Source organism: Hylobates moloch, unplaced genomic scaffold (assembly GCF_009828535.3).
Source record: "Hylobates moloch isolate HMO894 unplaced genomic scaffold, HMol_V3 SCAFFOLD_5, whole genome shotgun sequence".
NCBI lineage: Eukaryota > Metazoa > Chordata > Mammalia > Primates > Hylobatidae > Hylobates > Hylobates moloch.
Genome location: NW_026652280.1, coordinates 155592960 through 155611870, shown reverse-complemented (window position 1 = coordinate 155611870; position 18911 = coordinate 155592960). Strand labels below are relative to the sequence as shown.

The 18911-nt window shown below is 38.7% G+C and overlaps 1 protein-coding gene across 2 annotated transcripts in view; it reads right to left on the bottom strand.

The window, feature by feature from the left end:
• ANKRD13C (ankyrin repeat domain 13C) overlaps positions 1-18911 on the bottom strand; it is an 83078-nt gene that overhangs the window by 13567 nt on the left and 50600 nt on the right. For both annotated transcript variants that reach the window (XM_032155601.2, XM_058439672.1), the window contains 3 exons: positions 16143-16274; positions 12455-12616; positions 1853-1932 (listed from right to left, as the gene is read on the bottom strand). In XM_032155601.2, the coding sequence (XP_032011492.1) occupies positions 1853-1932; positions 12455-12616; positions 16143-16274 (374 nt within the window). The remainder of the gene's footprint in view (positions 1-1852; positions 1933-12454; positions 12617-16142; positions 16275-18911) is intronic.

Below are 18911 nucleotides of genomic sequence, written 5' to 3'. Positions count from 1 at the left end.
AGACAAGGGCAATAAAAAAGAATAGCAAAGAGTAAAAGTTCAGAAATTATCAGATCTAAACTAATTTCACATTGAATATAATTTTAATAATCACTATTTTTAGGAATAAAGAAAATCATTAGTAAAAAAATTTTTAAGGTATCATTGTATATCTTTAAAGTCACTTATTCAATTCAATCTTCTTTACTATTACAGCCTCTGCATTGATCAATAAGAAATATTGTGAAGAATAAGGAATTCTATATTAACTATTATCAAAAGAAAATTATCAATTTAGCATAAAGATCTAATTGGCTTTTATTTGCAATTCTAGCACAGGACAATACCTAATTCTGTAAAATAGAATGAGTGTTCCAATAAGCTGAAAAGAGGAGGTTAGCTTTATAGACCGAAAAGGCTGAAGTGGAAACAGTGGGGAAAAAAGGTGATCTGGTTATTTCAAAGTTGCTTTCCTTAAACAGTTAAAAAAAACAGAAGACTTAGTTACTATGTTGACTCAGGTTGCCTGGAATGTCCTTTTTTTTTTTTTTTTTTTTTTTTTTTTTTTTTTTTTTTTTTTTTTTTCATTTTAAACTGGCCCATTTCAAAGTTCAGTTTAATTGTAAAAGTTCAGTTTAAACATGTAGTACTTAGCAGAAGTAACTACATTCTGGTTTGGTATGGCCTGCTGGTGCCTAGTGCATGCAGGAGGCTAATCTAATACAATAATACCCTCATAAATTTTGTTTAACACTATAAAATATTAAGGTCAGGCACAGTGGCTCATAGCTGTAATCCCAGCATTTGGGAGGCCGAGGCAGGTGGATCATTTGAGCCCATGAGTTTGAGACCAGCCTGGCCAATATGGTGGAAACCCTGTCTCTACTAAAAATATAAAAATTAGCTGGGCATGGTGGAGCGCACCTGTATTCCCAGCCACTCGGAAGGCTGAGGTGAGAAAATGGCTTGAACCTGGGAGGCAGAGGTTGCAGTGAGCTGAGATCACACCCACTGCACTCCAGCCTGGGCGACAGAGCAAGACTCCATCTCAAAAAAAAAAAAAACTATAAAAATATTAAGATGGAAACATCTTGGAGAATTTAGAAAAATACAACAAAACTTTCAAAAAGAAAAAAAATGACAACTTCTTCATAAATAGGAGTAGGAAAGTCGTATTTTATATTTTATTCTCCATCAAAACGAAATAATGGCTGGCCAGGATACTTTTTTTTACTTATCTACTTATTTATCTATTTACTTATCTATTTATCTATTTATTAAAAATAAACCCTTTTTTCATTCATCATTCTTTTAGTCAATAAATATAAATTGAGTATGAGCCATGTGGTAGGCACTCTACTGTTAGTAAATTACTTCAGCAAAGGTCCTATGGAAGGACAGTGAGAAGTAGTCTAGCACAGGTTGAAATTAAAGGATAATGACAGGTGAGGAGCTTGGAAAGGCAAAAAGAAGATAAATAATGAATGGCCTTGCACACTATGCTAAAAAATCAGGATAATCACAAAATAGAAAAGCTCATCATACAATGGGAAATCTCAAATAAGCAACTGTCCTGCACAATTTCCTACATCGTATTTCCTTAGAACAGTGTCCTTTAGTTTTTTAGGTGTGTATAAATTAACAGGAGGCATACAGAAAGATCTACAACCATTTGCAAAGAGGGTACATAATTTGGGACACTTTGCCCTTATCATATTTAATCCATATTTTTAAAAGGTAGAAGAACTGCTTCAGTCAAAAATATACCAATAATTATCTCCAAAATAATTTACACCAAAATATTCACATAATCAGTTTTTAGAAATTATTCTTTCTAAAAACCAAATAATACATAAACAAGAAAAAAACTTACTTTCCATTTTCAGCAGATATATATTCTTCCCATGTAATAGTGTTCTGAGGAGGAGGTGTAAGAGACTGTCTTCGAATCGGCTGCCAAAAAAAAAGAAAGAAAGAAAGAAAGTGGGGTGGGGAAGAAAGAAAAATGTTATTTTTTAAATATAAGATTAAAATACATCGTAAACTATTAAAACTAACAATTTACTTAATCTCTTCAATATAATACTTGAAAAGGTTCATTCCAAGATCGTTCCATGGTGGTTTAAGCTCTATTGGTAATATTTATTATCAATTTTTTTGAAATCCCAAAAAGACAAATATCAAAATAATAACACCCATTCATTCAATGTTTCAATCATCTAAAATGTTCCTGGCATTATACTAGCTGCTGAACATGGGAACTACAGATAAGTGTAAAAACTAACTCTGGGCCAGGCATAGTGGCTCATGCCTGTAATCCCAGCACTTTGGGGGGCCAAGACAGGTGGATCACAAAGTCAGGAGTTCAAGATCAGCTTGGCCAAGATGGTGAAACCCCATCTTTACTAAAAATGCAAAAGAATTAGCCGGGCGTGGTGGTGAGTGCCTGTAATCCCAGCTACTCAGGAGGCTGAGGCAGAGAATTGCTTGAATCTAGGAGGTGGAGGTTGCAGTGAGCCGAGATCGTGCCACTGCACTACAGCCTGGGCGACAGAGGAAGACTCCGCCTCAAAAAAAAAAAAAAAAAAAACTCTGATTCCAGGAATTTACAATTCAGTTGGAAAGAAAAAAAAAATACAGACATGAACAGTTAAACAGAAATATAAAAGAGCATATTAATAAAGGCCAAATGAGATTACAGAAAATAGAAAATATATCAGAAAAGATAGCAATCTTCTGTGGGTAATGATCAAGACTATGCAATTGGACTTCAGATTTAAATGAAGATGAAACAGAGTGTTTTTAAGACAGAGAAAATTAAAGGTAAAAAACACAAGAAGACTGATTTAAACTCAGATGGGAAGTTCAAAACGGAGATCAACAGTATATGGTAAAAATTGCAAAGGTCAGATTTTAAAACTTTCACCCTATCTTTGCTAAATAGAATTTCAATCACTGTAAGATGAACTGGCAATAAGGAACTAAACTCTGGAGCAGAAATGGAAATTGGGAATTCCTGGGCCAGGTGCAGTGGCTCATGCCTGTAATCCCAACACTTTGGGAGACAAAGACAGGAGAATCACTTGAGCCCACGAGTTTGAGACCAGCCTAGGCAACATAATGAGGCTCTGTTCCTTCAAAAAAAAAAAAAAAAAGGCCGGGCATGGTGGCTTACACCTGTAATCCCAGCACTTTGGGAGGCCGAGGCGGGCGGATCACGAGGTCAGGAGATCGAGACCATCCTGGCTAACACAGTGAAACCCCGTCTCTACTAAAAATACAAAAAAATTAGCCGGGCGTGGTGACAGGCACCTGTAGTCCCAGCTACTCGGGAGGCTGAGGCAGGAGAATGGTGTGAACACTGGGGGGCGGAGCCTGCAGTGAGCCAAGATCATGCCACTGCACTCCAGCCTGGGCAACAGCGAGACTCCGTCTCAAAAACAAAACAAAACAAAACAAACAAACAAACAAAAATTAGCTGAGTGTGGTGGTGCATGCCTGTGGTCTCAGCTACTTGAAAAGCTCAGGCAGGAGGATCACCTGAGCCCTGGAAGTGATGCTGCAGTAAGCCATGATTATGCCACTGCACTCCAGCCCAGGTGACAGAGTAAGACCCTGCTTCACAGGGAAAAAAAAAGAACTGGTCAGGCCAGGCGTGGCGGCTCATGCCTGTAATCCTAGCACTTCGGGAGGTCAAGGCAGGTGGATCACTTGAGGTGAGGGGTTCAAGACCAGCCTGGCCTATATGGTGAAACCCCCATCTCTACTAAAAATACAAAAATTGGCCAGGCGAAGTGGCTCGCACCTGTAATCCTAGCCACTCGGGAAGCTGAGGCAGGAGAATCACTTGAACCCAGGAGGCAGACATTGCAGTGACCTGAGATCACGCCACTGCACTCCAGCCTGGGAAACAGAGCGACTCTCTGTCTCAAGAAAACAAAACAAAAAACAACCTCGTAAATTAAAAAAAAAAAATTTTTTTCAATTGCTAATGAAAACCTAACAGGACTATGGAGAAAAAGACAATAAGTGAAAGACTAATATAAATAATAAGATGTTAATAACATTGAGAGGCTCTCATTCAAGAAACGTGGTTTCACATACAATTAGTGTAAGATGCTAATGAGCCATACATTAGAGGTGTTAAAATCAAGGACTGTTAAGACACAAAATTGCGTTAGAATCCCAGCTCCAAAACCTGGTAGTTGTGTGAATGTGGGCAAGTTACTTTCTATTATGTCAACTTAACTCACTTGCAAAATGGGAACTGGGCCACTAACTCATAGTTAAAAATTAATGGAGATAACATAGGTAAAAAGCTTAGTGAAGGTCAGGTGTGGTAGCTCATGCCTATAATCCCGGCACTTTGGGAGGCCAAGGCAGGTTGATCCTTTGAGCTCAGGAGTTCGAGACTAGCCTGGGCAGCATGGCAAAACCCCATCTCTACAAAAAATACAAAAAAAAAAGTAGCCAGGCGTGGTGGTGCACACCTGTGGTCCCAGCTACTTGAAGGGCCAAGGTGGGAGGATTAATTGACCCCAGGACGTGGAGGCTGCAGTGAGCCGAGATCATGCCACTGCACTCCAGCCTGTAGGACAGAACACGACTCTGTCTCAAAAAAAATAAAAAAAATAAAAAAAGAGAGAGAAGCAGTAAATGGAGGAAAAGCTTTTTCTCTACCCTCCATTTTCTGCCTAACTACAGAATATAAGTTTTGCTTCACTGGAGATAACTCTATACTCTTACTAGCCCAGTGACAGCACCAGAGGAACCTGCAAACAAACCTTACTCCTTTCCTGTCCTTGGAAACCTAAAATCACTTTCATTTGTCCTGTCATTTCTCTACAAATTTATTGTTCTTTGTTGAAGATGCTATATAAGTAGAGTTCTAAGCCACTATTTTGAGTCACTTTTTTTTTTTTTTTTTTTTTGAGACATAGTCTCGCTCTGTTACCCAGGCTAGAGTGCAGTGGCACAATCTCGGTTCACTGCAACCTCCACCTCCCAGGTTCAAGCAATACTTCTGCCTCAGCCTCCTGAGTTGGGATTACAAGTGTGCATCACCAAGCACAGCTAATTTTTGTATTTTTAATAGAGATGGGGTTTCACCATGTTGGCCGGGCTGGTCTCAAACTCCTGGCCTCAAGTGAACTGCCCAACTCAGCCTCCCAAAGTGCTGGGATTACAGGCATGAGCCACTGTGCCCAGCCCTTGAGTTACTTTTCACTGGGGTTTCTTGTGTGGTGTGCAGCACGCATTAATAAACTTGTTTGCTTTTCTCTTACAAATCTGTCTTTTGGTACGAGTCCATCTCAACTAAGAACTAAGTTTAGAAGAGGTAAACTTTAGTTTCCCTTACAGTATAATGGAGGCCAAAAGAAAAGACTGTTTCAATATCACACTACAGAGACTTTGAGGAGCAAGAAGCCTGAAAAAGGCCATACATTTTGTTGGTTAGAAGTCATTGATGATCTCTGAGCAGCAGCTGAGGGATGTGGAAAGAAAGGAAACAGAGTTTTTGAGTATCAGGCAAGATGAAAGACAACGCTCTTTCCCTGAGAAGCTTATCAAGAGGCACAAAAAGTAAATACTTATAATTGAGGGTGACAGGGGCTATGATACAATTGAGGGTGACAGGGGCTACAGAATGATATAAACATGCACAGAAGAGGTTTATGACAGACTAGGGTTGCCAAAAGACATGGACTGGTTGACTCCTGAGTTGAGGAGTCTAAAAGAATAAAAGAACTGGTTGAAGGAACTGGGGAAAGGAGAATGGTGAGAGAAAGCATGACATACTGGGAAATTGCAAGTGTGGTGTGTCTAGTTGTACGAGTAGTATACATGAAGATTAGTAGTAAGAGATAAAAGTGGCCAGACACAGAAAAGAAAAAGTAGCCTGAAAGGGTTTTACATATGAAGTAGATCACATTTTACTCAGGAAGCAATGGACAAATATTTTGAGCAACACAATATAGTAGCTAAAACACCAATTGTGGAGCCAGAATGATCCAATTCTGACTTTGACAACGACTAGCTGACTTCGAACAAATTATTCAACCTCTTTTGCCTCAGTTCAGTCAACTATATAACCTCAGAGGGTTTACTGTGATGATAAAAATGGGCTGTTAAATGTAAAGTGCCTAAAACAGTGCCTCACACATAGCAAGTACTGTATACATTTTAGTTACTGAGCATAGCCAGTACATGATTCTGTCTATTTCTGGGTGATTACTCTGGTGGCAGGGTATTTAGGAAGCTACCTCAGTAATCCAAATGAGAAATGATAAGGGCATGTTGTTTTAAAGTGGAAGGACAGAAAATAGACTAAATAGACTCAAGAGATCCTTAGGATTTTGTGATTGATCAGATATAGAGATAACAGGAAAGCTAAGAAGTCTAAGAAGAAATTTCAGGTGGCCGGCTGGGGTAAATAGGGAGATGATGGGGTTCCTACCTAAGACAGAGAAAAGACGAAGGAGGATGGCCGGGCGCGGTGGCTCACGCCTGTAATCCCAGCACTTTGGGAGGCCGAGGCGGGTGGATCACGAGGTCAGGAGATCGAGACTACAGTGAAACCCCGTCTCTACTAAAAATACAAAAAATTAGCCGGGCGTGGTGGCGGGCGCCTGTAGTCCCAGCTACTCGGGAGGCTGAGGCAGGAAAATGGTGTGAACCCGGGAGGCGGAGCTTGCAGTGAGCCGAGATAGCGCCACTGCACTCCAGCCTGGGCGACACAGCGAGACTCCGTCTCAAAAAAAAAAAGAGGAAGGAGGAAAGAAAGCATTATCTGATTTAGACACACTAAATTTTAGACATCTATGTTTATCCAAGTCGAGGTAGGCAAAAGCACTATAGATGTGGTGATATGAAGGAAGAATAGAGTTAAAGGTACATATCTGGTTGACAGTTACCAGTGTTTATGTACTCCCTGATGAGATGTCAGAGATTGCCAGTTGTCTCCCTGGTATCTGTTCTCCCATTAGTCTTTGTAAAAGAACCTCTCTTCCAAATTTTTGGATGAGCACGTGACTTCCTAGAATAGACTTCTAGTCATCCTTGCAGCTAGGTGTTATCATGTGACTAAATTTTTTTTTTTTTTTTTTTTTTTGAGACAGGGTCTTGCTCTATCACCTACACTGGAGTACAGTAACTCAGTCACACCAAACTGTAGCCATGACCTCCTGGACTCAAGTGATCCTCCCACTCCAGCCTCCTGAGGAGCTGGGACTACAGATGCATGCCACCATGTTCAGCTTGTTTTTACTTTTCTTTCGTAGAGACAGAGTCTCACTATGTTGCCCAGGCTGGTCTTGAACTCTATAGATTCAACACAGATTCAACACCATCCCTATACAAATCTCAGCAGGCAGTACAATGGAGGAGGAACAGACTTCTCAAAAAATGACGCTGGAGCAACTGGGCATCCAAGGCAAAAAAAATAAATAAACCTTTGACCTAAACCTCATACTTTTCACAAAATTAACTCAAAATGGTCATTTCCTTAAATGTAAAATATAAAGATATAAAACTTTTAGAAAAAAACACAGGAGAAAATTCTAGGAACCTGGAGCTAGGCAAAAAGTTCTCAGATTTAGCATGTGACATAAGATAAAAAATGATAAATTGGATGTCATAAAAACGATAAACTTTTTTTCAATGAAAGCCCACTTTGAGAAGATGAAAAGACAAGCTACGGAGTGAGAGGAAATATTTGCAAAACACCTATCTGATGAAGAATTAACATCTGGAAAATATAAAGAACTTTGGGCCAGGCATAATGGCTCATGCCTATAATCCCAGCACTTTGGGAAGCTGAGGTAGGAGGATCCCTTGAGCCCAGGAGTTTGAGACCAGTCTGGGCAACATGGTGAGACCTTGTCTCTACAAAAAAATAAAAAATAAAAATAAAAAGTTAACTAGGCATGGTGATGCATGCGTGTAATCTCAACTACTTAGGAGACTGAGTGGGAGGATTGTTTGAGTTGAGGCAGTCAAGGCTGCAGTGAACCAAGATCGTGCCACTGCACCACAGTCTGGCCAAAACAGTGAGACCCCGTCTCAGAAACAACAACTTTGAAAACTCAACAGTAATGAAAAAAAGAAAATCCAATTAGGAAAAGAGCAAAAGGCATGAAGAGACATGCTACAGAAGAGGATATACAGATAGTAAATAAGCCATGAAGAGATGACCATTCAATATCATTAGCCATTAGGAAAACGCAATTAAATCAAAATGGGATAGCATTAAACACTACAGAATGAGTAACACAGAAAATAATGACAATACCAAAAGCTGGCAAGGATGTAGAAAAACTGGATCATTCATACACTGCTGATGGGAATGTAAAACGAAAAACACTTTGGCAGTCTCTTACAAAACTAAACATTCGACTAACTACCATATGACATAGAAACTGCACTCTTGGGCATTTATCTCAGAGAAATGAAGACTTACATTACATTCATACAAAAAAATACATGTGAATGTTTTTTGCAGTTTAATTCATTATGGCCCAAAACAACCCAGATGTTCTTCAACATGTGAATGGTTAAACAAACTGTGGTACACTAATACCATGAAATACTACTCAACAAAAAAAAGAACAAACTATTGATACATACAACTTAGATAAATCACCAGGGAATTATGCTAAGTGAAAAAAAAAAAGCCAATTTCAAAAGGCTAAGTACTATATGATTCTATTTATAGAACATCCTTGAAACACCAACACTAAAGAAATGGAAGAACAGATTAGTGATTGCCGGGCATAAGGGACAGAGCGAGGCTAAGGGGGCAGCAAATGTGCCTATAAAAGAGGAACATGAGGGATCGTACGATGGTAGACATCTACTGTGTCTTGACTACAAATGCCAATATCCTCGCCATGATACTGTTCTACACTTTGGTAAGACGTTATCATTGGGGGAAACTGGGGGAGGCATACATGGAATCCCTGTATGATTTCATACAACTGTATGTGAATTTACAATATTTCAAAATAAAAAGTTTAATTAAAAAAAATCCAAACAGGCTTTTACGTTGAACCTGATTTATCTACAGATTCAACATTATACCAATCAAAATCCCACTAGTTTTTATCTTTTGTAGAAACTGACAAATTGAATTTAAATATTCATCAACTATAAAGTTCAAAATCCTGTGGTTCATATGGGAAGTGTTTCCTTTAATTTCTGATTAGAACTTGAAAGCTTAATTATTTAACTTAATTAATATTAATTTGTTCCATTATGTAGGTATCTGGCATTAAACTATGTTTTAATTTCAACTTGCAAAGTACAGCTGCTTAAAATGCTACTTAAAGACCTCTTTAACTATTCAAATACATCCGGTTACAATCTCTGCCCTTAAGAAAATCAAGTTGTCTATCATAAGTTTAAATGTACATAAATCAGACCAGAAGAGGCAACTGGCAAACAGTCCATGAAACGGCATTCTATAAAGTCTTACTTCCATATACTTATCCCAAATTAGTTTGTTGCCCAAATTATTATTATTATTTTTTTTTTGAGACAGTCTTGCTCTGTCACCCAGGCTGGAGTGCAGTGGCGCGATCTCAGCTCACTGCAAGCTCTGCCTCCCGGGGGTTCACGCCATTCTTCTGCCTCAGCCTCCCGAGTAGCTGGGACTACAGGCGCCCGCCACCACGCTCGGCTAATTTTTTTTTTTTTTTTTTTTTTTTTTTTTGTATTTTTAGTAGAGACGGGGTTTCGCCATGTTAGCCAGGATGGTCTCGATCTCCTGACCTTGTGATCCACCCACCTCAGCTTCCCAAAGTGCTGGGATATAGGCCTGAGCCACCGTGCCCAGCCTGTGTTGCCCACATTTTTTAAAAAGTAGCAATAACCACCAACACAACAAAATCACTTTTTTCAAAAGAACTCTAATAAAATTTAAATCACAATATAAGTCCAAAGAGATGGGCTTTTGTCTGGTCAACAATGGGAGAAGACAGAAGCCCTGTCAAAGACTGAGCTCAGCATTCCCGCTATTAATTCATCTCCATTTCTATTTCCTGAGTGCATTTTGTCCAGTATTTCCTACTGACTGAGAGATCAGTAAACACTAGCAGACTGCTGGAAAAATGAAGTCTGGTGAAGCTTTATCCCAAAGTCAGAAGAAAACTGAGGAGCACAAATGAGATGTGGCAGGAAGGGGATAGGATCACACTAAAGTGGCATGATCACAATTTTAAACATTTTACATAATGTACTCAACTAAACTATGGCTGATTCACTCAACATATGATCTTTCTAAATATTAAAATGTTTTACTGACAAACACAGTATTACCATGAATTAGCTGAAACCTGGCATACTTTTCTGGAAACTTTGACCATCACTAAAACATAGAATCCAGGACAATACTATAGGGAAAGGACAAAACATTCCAGGAATTCAAGCCTCTTTGTGGTACGTAGTAGCCTTTTAACCTCTTTATAACTGTGACTCACAATTTATATTACAATCCGGCACTCAAACATATGCATGTTTATACAACACACACACTCTTGAAACTATTGTTTCATGAAGTAGTAATGACTCTCATTATGTGTAATGTGCTCTGATTTTTCTCCCTTTTTTTGTGTGTGTGTGTGACAAGATCTCACTGTGTCACCCAGGCTGGAATGCAGTGGCAGTGGCATGATTATAGCTCATTGTAGCCTCAGTCTCCTGGGTTCAAGTGATCGTCCTGCCTCAGCCTCCCAAGTAGTTGGAACTACAGGCTCATGCCACTGCACACAGCTGATTTTTAATTTTTTTAATTTTTATTTTTTTGGTAGAGGCAGGGTCTGGCTCTGTTGCCCAGGCTGGTTTCCACCTCCTGGACTCAAGCAATCCTCCCACCTTGGCCTCCCAAAGTGCTGGGATTCCAGGTGCGAGCCACTGTGCCTGGCCTACCATTTTTATTTAGATACTAATTTTTTTAAGTACTGCCAACAACTGAGGGAGGAAAAGAAAAAAAAAAGTAGTCATGGCCCACTAAATTAGTTTCTTATAATCTACTAAAGGATCCCTATATTGCAGTTTGAAAAAGAGTGCTATACAAATGTCAGTAAAATGTTAACATCTGGGAAATTTTTTTTTGAGATGGAGTTTCGCTCGTTACCCAGGATGGAGCGCAATGGCGCAATCTCGGCTCCACAACCTCCACCTCCCAGTTTCAAGCTATTCTCCTGCCTCAGCCTCCCGGGTAGCTGGGATTAAAGGCATGCGTCACCATGCCCAGCTAATTTTGTAGAGGTGGGATTTCACCATGTTGGCCAAGCTGGTCTTGAACTCCTGACCTAAGGTGATCCACCCACCTTGGCCTCCCAAACCCACACCTGGGATTACAGGTGTGAGCCACAGCACCCTGGCCCATCTGGGAAATCTTGATGAAGGTGTCCAAGAATTCTTTGTATGACTCTAGTATTTTTTTGGAAATATAAAATTATACAAATAAAAAATGAATTTAAGAATGCATCTAATTCACTTCACAGAGGAATAAGATTTAAGGAGCAGTTACCATGTCTCATACATCTTTTATTTCCTAATTTCTCTTCCCCTTTCCTTACTGTCACACAATTCTTTGCATATAGCATGCTTTCAGTAAACATATGCTAAACCAAAAATATATGGGAAGGTATAAGTCAGAGATGACACCATAAAGTAGGTGGACCTTTAGCTGGGCCTTCAAAGCAGCGGGTTTTGATTAGCAAAGCAGAAAGAATTAAGCACCTGTAATCCCAGCTACTCGGGAGTCTGAGGCAGGAGAATCGCTTGAACCCGGGAGGCGGAAGTTGCAGTGAGCCAAGATTTTGCCACTGCACTCCAGCCTGGGCGACGGAGGCAGACTCCATCTCTAAATAAATAAATAAATAAATAAATAAATAAATAAATAACACTAGGGGCCAGGCACGGTGGCTCACATCTGTAATCCTAGCACTTTGGGAGGCCGAGGCAGGCAGATCACTTGAGCTCAGGAATTTGAGACCAGCCTGGCCAACATGGTAAAACTCTGTCTCTACTAAAAATACAAAAATTAGCCGGGCCTGGTGGCAGGGCCTGTAATCCCAGCTACCTGGGGGGGATGACGCAGGAGAATCGCTTGAACCCAGGAGGCAGAGGTTGCAGTGAGCCGAGATCGAGCCACTGCACTCCAGCCTGGGCAACACAGCAAGAATCCATCTCAAAATAATAATAATAACATTAGGTTTCATGCTTTTAATCTATTTATTAATGAAGACTCAAAGATAAAGTACAGATTCACAAAAAAATCCCAAAGGACATTTTTTTCTTTTTCGTCGTCTTCATAATAATGACATCAACGAAATGAAGATTCACAGAAAAAGTTAACACATAGCAAATAAAAGCTGTGAGTATATTTATATACTTACTGAATGCCACCAAGAATGAAATCTATCCCCTCTCTTCTTAGAAAACTACAAATTAGGAGAATTAAAAATTATACCTCAAAATTCTGTTCCATTATGTTTCCACCTTTACTCAAACTCTCCATGATGGCCTTATTTCGAAGAATATCCTCTTCACTGAGATGTTCTCTTCTTTTCCTTGATTCTAAAACAAGTCCATTCACCAGATAAAAGTCTGCCAAAAAGTTTCCTACTCTTTCCTAAAACAAAACCAAATATTTAAAAGTAAAATTTCTAAGTTAAAAAAAGTGTCAAGGTAATATATTTTTCCATAAATATGTAACATGTAGATGAAAATAAATATTCCTTCGGTACTTGAAATTATCAAATTATCTTACATTTTCTAGGTTTATACAACATATACATCTAAGTTATTCAATAAGTTAAAAAATACACAAAAGCATACATTTCAAATCAGTAAAGAGAAATTTAAAATACACAAAAACGTACGGTAGTTAATTTGCAAATGATTTTAAATAAAATTGCCACATAGCACTTCTTTAGATCCTACTCCCAAGTAGCACAAAGCTATCTCAAAACTATTAAGCTGGCAGTGAAATATCACGAGTAACAAGGAGGGGTCAGGGATAACACTGTTCCCATTTTATAGATAGAAAAAAAGTGGAATAAAAAGAAATAAATAGTCCACGTCACATAAGAATCTCTAGTACAACCAGAATTAATGACCTGTTCAAATTCTCTATTCTCTAACAGGCACCAAACTTCAAGTTATAGCTGCTTGTTTTCAACAAAGAAAAGCGTACCCTTGCTCACCAACACACTTAAAGTGTTTTAGGGAAACTCAAGTGGTGTAAAGGACACCAAGAAAAGTCATTACTTTCTTTCAATAAAGTCCTCTTAAACCTTCAACATTAACTTTTACCTTTTTCAGACCCACAGGTATTCAGAGTTTGAAATACTTAAAAAAAAAAAAAAAAAAAAAGATAAATAACTCACTGAAAACAAGCTTCCCATTTCTATCTGCATGCAAATCACATGTCTCCACCCTGCTGCTGTTTACTGACATTCCAAAACTACATGTTCAGAGTTGTTGCAAAAAAAGCAAAGCATTCTGCACCTGTTTCTACCTACAAAATGGGAACCATAAGTATTACTGACTCCCTCCTTACCTGTCAAAGATTTAAGAAGATCACCTAGATGCTTCAAGAGCTTTGAGCTGCTTAGCAGTAGTACTAGATGATTAGCAGTTTCAATTTTTATCTTCTCTTGAAGTGATCCATCTAATGCTGCCCAGAAGAACAAAGTACAAACAAGTAAGACTTTAAAGCCAACAAATGGACTGCAATGTAGGACCTCACAACTGAGAATGCTATAATGCCATTAGGCTTAGAGAGGAAAATCGGTGAGCTTAGATTTCCTAACGGAATTTATCTGTGGCTGGGAAATAACCAGGTGGTAATCATCAGTTTTTGAAACCTTATAATGAAAAACCACTTAGTAAATGTAAATTATCATATCAACAAAATGTTAAGTGTGTATTCCCCATTATCCAGCCACTTAATTTCTTGCTACTTACAATAGGCAAAGGCATGTAAAAGGATGATAAACACGTCATTTATAATGGCAGAAAACTGAACACAAATATGTGTCTATTCATTTGAATGTCCAAAAACAAGACTGAATAAGTTACAGTATACCCATCATACAGAATACTATGCAATTGTTAAAAAGAGTGAACTAGCACTACATGTACTGGTAAGAGAAGACTTCTACGACATACTAAAGAACAAGGAAAAAAGCTAGCTGCAAAACAGTAGATACGATACGACACGACACTTTATGAAAAAGTAAGCATCAACAACAAAAGGCTATCTATTATTATGAGCTCATATTTATGTATGGAGAGCATAAAAAAGGTCTGGAGGATATCAAAACTGGTGACATTCTGCAAGGGGATGTGGGACAGTGGGCAGTGGCCAAGGAGGGCTTTTTAGCTTTATGTATAAAGTTAAATGATAATTTTATGTGTCAGCGTGGCTATGCTATGATGCCAGGTGTTTGGTCAAACACCAGTCTAGATGTTGATGTGAAGGTATTTTTTAGATGTGATTAACAATCAATGGACTTTAAGTAGAGCTAATTACCCTGCATAATGTCGGTGGGCCTAATCTAATCAGTTTGAAGGCCTTAAGAGCAAAAACTGAGGTTTCCAGGAAAAAAAAAACAATTCTGCCTCAAAACTGCAACACAGAAACCCTGCTTGAGTTTCCAGCCTGCATATTTCTTTTTCTCTCTTTTTTTTTTTTTGGAGAGGGGTTCACTCTGTCACCTGGGCTAGAGTGCAGTGGTGTGATCACTCACTGTGGCCTCAACCTTCTGGGCTCAAGTAATCGTCTCACCTCATCCTTCCAAGCACCTGCGACTACAGGCTTGTGCCACCTCAGCCATCTAATTTTTAAATTTTTTGTAGAGTCAGGGTCTTGCTATGCTGCCCAGGAGGCCAAGCCTGAACATGTCTAACTCAAGAGCACAGTATCCACTCTTGACTAAATTTCCAGCCAGCTAGATCGCTCTACATTTCAGATTTGCCAACTCCTACAATTTCATGAACCACTCCTCAAAATCAATCAATTCCTCCCTCCTCCTTCTCCTCTCCCCCTTACTCTTTTTTTCTTCCTCTCTCCACTGTCCTTCTCTCTATTGGTTTTGTTTCTCAGAGAACCCTAACAATGCTATTTTTTTATTTCTCCAGTGAGAATATATTCATTTCACTGTGTATAATAAAAATAAATATAATTTTTAATAGAAGTCACTCATGACCCTGACTTGATGTGGTCACTTATTGCTAAATTTAAAATTTTATAAACATGCTTCTTCACACAGCTCATTCAATTTTTTTTTTTTTGAGATGGAGTCTCACTCTGTCTCAGGCTGGAGTGCAGTGGCACCATCTCGGCTCACTGCAACCTCCACCTCCCGGGTTCAAGCGATTCTCCTGCCTCAGCCTTCCAAGTAGCTGGGATTACAGGTATGCACTACCACGCCCGGGTAATTTTTGTATTTTTAGTACAGACAGGTTTTCACCGTGTTGGCCAGGCTGGTCTCGAACTCCTGACCTCATGATCCGCCGGCCTTGGCCTCCCAAAGTGCTGGGATTACATGCATGAGCCACCGTGCCTAGCCTCAAAATTTTTCGAATATATATTTGAATAGTCTTATATATCCTCTTGCTGACATACAATGGGAATTATGGAAATAATTTACACTAATGGGGAAACTTCCACTGAGATTTGATTTAACATTTCTACAGTGTTGCAGAAATGTAAGGTTATTTAATCTTAGTCATATGTATAGAATACAAGAAACAAATATTAAGTAAATGAGAAGTCTGAAATAGGGAGAACAACAGGTTCAGGGAAATGAAGTCAAATTTATCCCTTTTTGTAGTCTTCTTATCAAATAAAGCACTAGAAATATAATGGAATCATGTGAAAACAATGTCCCCTGTATAATAATAAGGCAGCTAGCATTAAGAGTCCTTCCTGACACAGAATTCAAATGAGCTCCGCTTTCTTTCCTGAATTCTCCAAGGACACATTCTGACTCTAACCATCCATTATAATCCCTTATCTGGATTCAAGGAAGAGAGAAAAAAACTACTTGGAGACAATTCTGTAAGCTACTTCTTGCATTTCCATCACATTATTTTGGAAATATTAAATACCGAACAATGCTTAAAGCTTAAAAATCTAGATTTGCACATACTGTTTTATCTTCCCGAAAAAGCCATCCTGTCTGGGCACGCGTGAAAGAAATGGATTTTGTTGATAAAGTTGCAGAGTAAATATCACTGCTCATTAAAATATCAACCTCTTCTTCTGTTTCCATCTCTGATTCCTGGGATGGGAGCAAAAGTTAAATATAAAAATCTAGGTTTTTCAAAAGTTCTTAGTGCTACATACGAAAATATCAACAATTATAATGTTACCAATTTTTAAAGACAAAAAGAATAGTTTCTAAATAGTGTGAAGTGTTACTCTAAAAAGAATTAGATGTTTAAATTGTACATATTAATATCTTCTCTAAGTTAGCATTATGACTAATTATGAATCTATAAAAGCAGGACACATGACATACAGTACTATTACCCTGTTATAGATATGTAATGGAAGCAGTACTAGATTACCCATTATAAAACTATATAGTCCATAGAGCAATTTTTAAAAACAGCTTCAAGAATTAAGTTGACAGATCTGAGAAAAAAGCCCAGATAAAGGATATTTTTCTTTCAATACAGATTAATCTTACTTTAGTTCTTTTTAATGCAAAGATCCACCACTGTCATTTGAGCCTTTCTTTCCCAATAAATTGTAAGTGGAAGAAAGAAAGGAAGGAGAGAACAGAAGGGAGGGATAGAAGAAGGGAAGCAGCAGAGATGGAAGGAAGGAAAAGAAGGACTCTTTTCTGTATTCCTTATAAAATGGAAAGGAATCCATAAATATCAACCGTGATTTCTAAACTTAATGAGCAGCCATGCTTCAGGTTTTATCCTGTACCTATTCCCTAGTGCTAGTATATAATAACTGAGCAATAATTATTTTTTATATGAGAAAAAAGGAAAGTTTCGTGCTTGCTCCAGGGATAGAAGAGTAAATGATCAAGTATAGAAGAGTAAGTGAGCAGGTATAAGATGAGATTCTATTCCATAAAAGGCCAAGAGAGATACCCTAATAGTTAAGACGTTATAAGGAAGAAAACAGGCAAAACCTAGGGAGTTGTCTGGAGAATAATAACTGTCCCTAGGGTTTACAATAGTTAGAAGCTCCATTCTCCAAACCTCCTTATTTGTAGGTTCCCAAGAGGCCCATTTTCTATTCTTCACCATCTAACTTTAACCTACATATAGTCCCTTTCTGTTTTTTGTTTTTGTTTTGGTTTTTTGAGACGGAGTCCCGCTTTGTTGCCCAGGCTGGAGTGTAGTGGCACAATCTCGGCTCACTGCAAGCTCCTCCTCCTGGGTTCACGCCATTCTCCTGCCTCAGCCTTCCGAGTAGCTGGGACTACAGGCGCCCGCCACCACGCCCGGCTAATTTTTTTATTTTTAGTAGAGGCGGGGTTTCACCGTGGTAGCCAGGATGGTCTCGATCTCCTGACCTCGTGGATCCGCCCGCCTCGGCCTCCCAAAGTGCTGGGATTACAAGCGTGAGCCACCGCGCCCGGCCCATATAGTCCCTTTCTGAATTTCCAAAAACAATACCATTGGCGACCAGGCTAGGTGGCTCACGCCTGCAATCCCAGCACTTTGGGAGGCTGAGGCAGGCAGATCACGAGGTCCGAAGACAGAAACCATCCTGGCTAACATGGTGAAACCCCATCTCTACTAAAAATACAAAAAATTAGCCGGGCATGGCGGCACGCGCCTGTAGTTCCAGCTACTCAGGAAGCTGAGGCAGGAGAATCACTTGAATCCGGGAGGTGGAGGTTGTGGTGACACGAGATCAATCACGCCACTGCACTCCAGCCTGGAGACAGAGAGAGACTCCGTCTCAAAAAAACAAAAAACAAACAAACAAAAAAATAGCAATGGCTTGGGCCTGGGACAGTACCATTTCCTCTACCCCTACAAGGAAAGAATGCAAAATCTTGGTATTACTGCTAAAGCCGTAAAAGGTGAAAATGTATTCCTGGTAACACAAATTAATTCTGAACACAATTTTCTTTAAAAAAAAGTTAGGTTGCAGTAGTTAAACAGAACTGTTAAACACTATACTTCAAATGTATTATGAATCAACTAGAATTTTATATATTAGCTTGCAAACTGAACACTGTATAACCCATTGTCTGTGAGCAAATTTGCCTTACATTTCAAACATCCTATTTTCAATAAACTTTTGGAACAGAATTCTTACATAAATCAGAGACTGTCTCAACCACATCACTGAAAAAGATCTGCTGTTTTAATTAATTACATTGCATCAACATTTAATGAAGTTATTACTTATACATACATATATATTAGGATAAACAACAAGTATTCTCTGCCCTGAGGAATACTGCTCAAAATCTATCTTTCCTGTATTGTAGGCATTATAAAATACATAATACATATATGTCTGTATACATACATACCCTAATACCAGTACATACATACCTTAATACCTTAAAACTGGTACCCTTAATACCAGTTCTCTGGTAATACTACAACATCCACAAATACTCATGCACTACTGGCCTTGACTTCTAGCTTCTCTTTCAAGACCCCATTTCCAATTCACTTATTGCCTAGTTGGCTATCCTGTTGTCAAATTATTTAATAAATATCTGAGAGTCTCACACATGAGTAAGCAAACTATAATCAGCTGCCTGTTTTTATCAATAAAATCATAATGGAATATACTCATTTATCTACATATTGTCTGTGGCTGCTTTTAACAACAGCGGAGTTGAGTAGTTGTGACAGAGGCCATATGGCCCACAGATATATTTTAATATCTAAAAATATTTATTATCTCTTCCTTCACAGAAAGAGTTTAC